General features: G+C 40.7%; 1 protein-coding gene across 1 annotated transcript; it reads right to left on the bottom strand.

Moving 5' to 3' along the window:
- Window positions 1-3,032: 3,032 nt before the first annotated feature.
- LOC147426567 (uncharacterized) lies at window positions 3,033-4,710 on the bottom strand. Its single transcript, XM_086498664.1, has 4 exons — window positions 4,334-4,710; window positions 3,615-3,718; window positions 3,514-3,562; window positions 3,033-3,379 (listed from the first exon to the last, which is right to left on the bottom strand). The coding sequence occupies exons 1-4, from the start codon at window positions 4,678-4,680 to the stop codon at window positions 3,208-3,210; spliced, it is 672 nt and encodes a 223-aa protein (XP_086354790.1). The 5' UTR covers window positions 4,681-4,710; the 3' UTR covers window positions 3,033-3,207.
- Window positions 4,711-5,075: the final 365 nt, after the last annotated feature.

A 5,075-nucleotide genomic window follows, 5' to 3' on the forward strand; every position in this document is an offset into this window, starting at 1 on the left:
GGTCTAATGCACCATAAGGATATCATGGGTAAGTTTCAAAATTGTTTCAGATTTTAGGAGGATGCAAAGTTAATGTTTTCATTTTTAAACACTTAGCTTTTTAAAAAAGAAACTCAATGTCAGCATGGATTAAGTATCAAAAAGTTCTTGTGTCGAGCATCAAAGACCAACGACATGCCAATCAAATATTTATGTTCAAATCCTTAAAAAAAAACGTTCAGTTTACAAAAGTTAATTAATTTGATCACATTTTTACCATGATACTTCTCAGAAGATCAACCCAAACTCTTCATGTTAAGTACTTTATTATAGTCCAGGTATTTAAAACTTGCCAAGAAAGAAATAACGAGGTGGGGAATCTCCCTCACCCCTCCGCCGAGCCTGTTCCGTGTTAACAGTGGGGGTGAGGGAGATTCCCATCCGTCATGCCCAATTTTGCATTTGATTGGCTAAAATTTTGTGTGCGTGATATGATTGGCTGAAATTTCCTCTAGGTGAATTCCATTGGTGGAATCTTGTTGACTGCACTGTTTTCGTTCTGTTCACTGTTAGAATGCTAATGCAATGGACAGTTGAGATTGCTTGATGCGCTGGAATACATAGGCCCAAGGCATGACGGAGTTGGATACTAAGAGTCCAACTATTCCTATATTTAAGATCCTAGAATCTTTTGAGGAGAGCTTCATATTGCTTAAGTATAAGAAACAAGTTCAAGAATTGGCAACCTTAAAAAGGCTTTTAACATAATATTACGAGTGTATATAGTAAATAGACATAAGAAAACAAAAATCTCTCTAGAGAAGCGCCAAAGATTAAGAATTGGGTCAAGAGGGGGGGGGGGGGGGGGGGGGGGGGGGGGGGGATCAGTTTAAGAAGACCATGTACAATTATCCAGTAAGAAATCCCAAGAAAATAGTTTCACATAATAGAACTCCTTTACGCCAAATGGGGAGACAAAAGGCAAGAAAGGTCCTATTAGTAAATCCCTTTAAGAAAAATCATACATAGGCAAATTCAAAACACAAGGACACAGTTTAGGATCAGAAAAAATGTAGATCAATAGGTATTATTTGACTAGCTCAGAAGAAACCTTACATCCTCTATCGGCTTTTAAAGAGAAGCAGGCCTTAAATAGCTTAAAACACGGTTAACACCTTTCAAGTCAAAAGGATCATCATGCTTTCTCAAAGCATGGTCGAAAAAAGATCTCAGACCACCATAAAGATGCCAAATACATATATTACATGTGTCAAAGAAGCAGTTAATTATTATCTCTGTCTTCAACTTAAAAATTATTAGATTAGCTATTATCTTGATCTATTCAAATATGAAAGATGTTTGTAGTAAAGCTAGATGTAGGACGACTTCTTTTTTTTTTTTTTTTTTTTTTAATTTTAACTTTTTGTAAAATCTTAGAGAAGCAATGACTGCCTCAAAAAGTTCCAATGTATTGTACCATTCTACTTGCAAAACGTTTTATTAATCCTTGACTTCCATAAAAAAGCAATACTCCCACATTCTCAAAGCAATGTCTTTTTTTGGAAAAACAAAGGACTTTAAGTTTTTCTTTGTGTGTGTGTTTAATCAAGGAGCGAGCCGTAACCACTCGTGAAATCCATCTTTAAGAATCAAAGAGAGAGAGAGAGAGAGAGAGAGAGAGAGAGAGAGATAAGCAGATGACAGGTGCTCAAAGCCTATATTGATGTGATATTAAAAGGTTAAATGACAAGTAATATTTTACATAGTAGGCTAGCTAAGAAAAATCCCTATTGCTTCTAGAGGTAAGGGCATGGTCACGCAAGGCTTAGTTATCAGTTATTGATAACTATGCCAACTATGCACAGACAAAGCATTTAATGAAAAACTAAGCCTTTTGCATGGTCACGCGATGCTTAGTTATTCATTTATCCTCCCAACTATGCCTTCAACTTCACAACTATGCCAAATTCTGCATAGTTACAGAGGGTAAGCTTAGTAAGACATTTAATGCTTCTTTTTGCGTGTGACCAAGAATGAGGCTTAGTTATCTGTTCAAATAACTGATAACTAAGCCTCGCGTGACCATTGCCTAACTTAGTAAACCAAGTGTTCTGAATTTCGGACCACATACTCAAAAGAGCCAAGCAAAGGGAGAGAACAGAGTTTCCAAAAAATGAAATCCAAAAAGCTGCCAAAACTATGCCAGAAATGCAACCCATCGATCAAGCAAGATAAGTATAACCTCTGAGACGTGTGAATTTCAAAGAAAAAAACATAGTAATTTGAGGGTTCAAACCATAAGGAGAAACATTAAAAGGGACCAAAATCGCCTCAAAATATTAGAGAATTGCAAAAGAAAGGGTCCAAGGAAACCTTGAGCTAAAAAATCGTGTCAGACAGCCATAGGTTCCTAAAGTCGAGAGCAACCACAAAGTTAAGACTCAAGTATGAACAAGGGGCAAATAAGACATGCTTTCCTTCTTTTTCCTACAAAATTCTGAAAAACCAGCAAAGAAAAAGCCGAGTTTTTTCTGGCCCTTAAAAGTAAAGGTTGATATAAGCTTGAAAAAAAAGGAATATTCCACAACTGCACTTTTTCTATCCACTTCAATCCCATAAAGTGAATTTTACCACCCAGTAAAACAATTCAGACCAGATCTTGTCATCGTCCAAAACGCTTTTTATCACAGCTCCAAGTTTTCCAATGATATGAACCAGTAACAACACGAGATAAAACTAGATCCTTCACTTACACACAATAATTCCCACATTGTGACTTACGTCAACATCATGAGCTTCTGTGAGGGAGGCACTGCATACCTATCTAGGTTCGATTAGGGGTAGGGGACCGCCGGCCCGGTGGGGAGGCTGGTGGTCCCCTGCCCCCAATCGTACCTAGCTAGGTATGCGGTGCCTCTCGAGCAGAAGCTCATGATGTTATTCATTGTATGAAAACACTGGAAAAGGCTCCGTTTTCCTACATGAGAAAATTTCTCAATCTTCTTGTGTAATTATCAAAACACCAACAGATGCCAAAAAAACCAGATCTCCAATTCCTGAAAGCATGAACAGATCCATTTTTGCAAAAACAAAATGTCAAAAAAGGGTGCTTCTAAAACCAAAAATTGACTTCCTCAATAATTTTGATATTGGAATAGGACTAGTACGGGCACCAAACAGTCAAAATCTCCCTCCAGTGCCAGTGAAAACAACTTTCATCAACCACACTCACTTGCTCTCATCACTCTCGGACCACCGTGATGTCGAATCCGCGTTCTTCGCTAGGAAAAGCCGCATGCTCCGCCTAGGACGTGACTGTGGTGGAGCGGAGGGGGGAGGTCCTCGGCCTGGCAAGAACGATATTATCCGTATTAACTTAAAGAAATCCATGCCAGGGTGCCTGCAACAAAGGGACATAATAAGCCAAGCAGGAAAAGCATAATGTGTGTGTGTGTGTGTGTGAGAGAGAGAGAGAGAGAGAGAGAGAGAGAGAGAGAGAGAGAGAGAGAGAGAGAGAGAGAGAGAGAGAGTCACCAATGCTGCAATGCACTTTTGACAACATACTCCTTCCATGAGGAGTAACCTGCGGCAGCGATGTCATCATCTTGGTGGGCTTTGTTGCGGCACCACTGTACGGCACATGATTTTCAAGAACTCCTCATAATGTTTTTGGGAATAATTTCGCCCCCCTGTATCTTGGGGCGGCGGCTTCTCCTTAGGGAAGTCCTCTTTTGTGAACCTAAAAAACAATCAGTTTTAAGTTCCGGTTAAAAAGCCTTAACATTGTCAATGCAATCGAGCAGCAAATCAAAATGGCACAATGTAAAAGCAAAATGCATACATACTGATTTAGCAATGTGAAAGTAAAGCATTCTTGAATTTTCAAGAAAGTGCCCTGCGTTTCACAATTACCACACACATAAAAATTTTAGACAATCCTTCTTCTACTATTGCATTTCATAGCCATTATCAGCCATGTTTGTGACTCTGTTTTCCAACATGAGAAAATTTCTAAATCTTCTTGTGTATAAGGAGACAGACACAAACAGTATCAGAGAGAAAGAAAGAACAACAGCGGCAAAGGCAAGAATAAAATCAGTAGTATTGTATAAGTTGAGGATGAACCTAAAGTAACGTGGTTTTACTCTTTGATCAAAATAAAGCTTGACTTATTACATCCGCTCTCATAAAATTATAGGACAAAGACACAAACAGTATCAAAGAGAACAATAGAGACAAAGGCAAGAATATAATCAATATTGATGTATAAACCTAGAGTCACACAGATTTGCTCTTGTCACATAGTTTTGCTCTTTGATCAAAATCAAGCACTCTAGGGCAAGGTGGAACTTACGGGGGTCTAGCTCGAAGAGCGTCAAAGAAGTCGTGTGGCAGCTGCGGGCTGAGTGTGGCCAATCTTTGCCTTTCCTCCAGCTCTCTTTGTTTCCTTTCCACTTCTATTGCCCTCTCTTGGGGAGTTGAGGGAGGATTGGGCCGAAGGGCAATAATGGCCTCTGCCATCTCCCGGGGAGGCACTTGGGAAACATAAGTAATTCCGACAGGGTGTGAGGGACTGGGAGAGCGCAGCCACGGCGTCACCGGGTCGTAAGGCTGCCAGGGGAAGTCGTCGTCGGGCTCGCCCACAAAAGCACGCTTACGCGAGGGTTGCATGTCAGAAGAACACCTACGCGAGGGTTGCATGTCAGGCTCGAGCTCAAAGCTTGGTTGGCTTAAATAACGCAAAAATCTAACTATAGTATGTACTACCTCGGGGTGCCACGTGGATAATAAAACAGCCTTTGGGTCAACCTCTCTCTCTCTCTCTCTCTCTCTCTCTCTCGTTTGCATGCGCCCGCAAATCTAGCAGGGCATGCCCTAATAAGGTTGCAACACTAAGGGCCGAGTCGCACCCAATCTTGCAGGGGTACGAGAGAGAGTGCTCACCTCGGGTCACACCAGTAGAGACTTGCAGCTTGGGCTACAAAGGAGGAGAAGATATCGGCGAAAAGGGAAGCTTCTCATTCGACAGACCTATAGAGAACTGCGTTTGTGCACTGTTAGTCACGAGTCATCAATGATCATTCTTGGCCTCAGTT

Source organism: Adiantum capillus-veneris, chromosome 24, assembly GCF_014529385.1.
Source record: "Adiantum capillus-veneris isolate H3 chromosome 24, ASM1452938v2, whole genome shotgun sequence".
NCBI classification, from domain to species: domain Eukaryota; kingdom Viridiplantae; phylum Streptophyta; class Polypodiopsida; order Polypodiales; family Pteridaceae; genus Adiantum; species Adiantum capillus-veneris.

Bases quoted from the DNA above. Each gene is read 5' to 3' on its own strand.
- LOC147426567 (XM_086498664.1), bottom strand. From the start codon at position 4,680: ATGCAACCCTCGCGTAGGTGTTCTTCTGACATGCAACCCTCGCGTAAG. The intron at 3,563-3,614 runs GTACAGTGGTGC...TCGCTGCCGCAG, and splicing joins GTTCTTGAAAATCATGTGCC to GTTACTCCTCATGGAAGGAG. The intron at 3,380-3,513 runs GTGACTCTCTCT...CCTTTGTTGCAG, and splicing joins AAAAGTGCATTGCAGCATTG to GCACCCTGGCATGGATTTCT.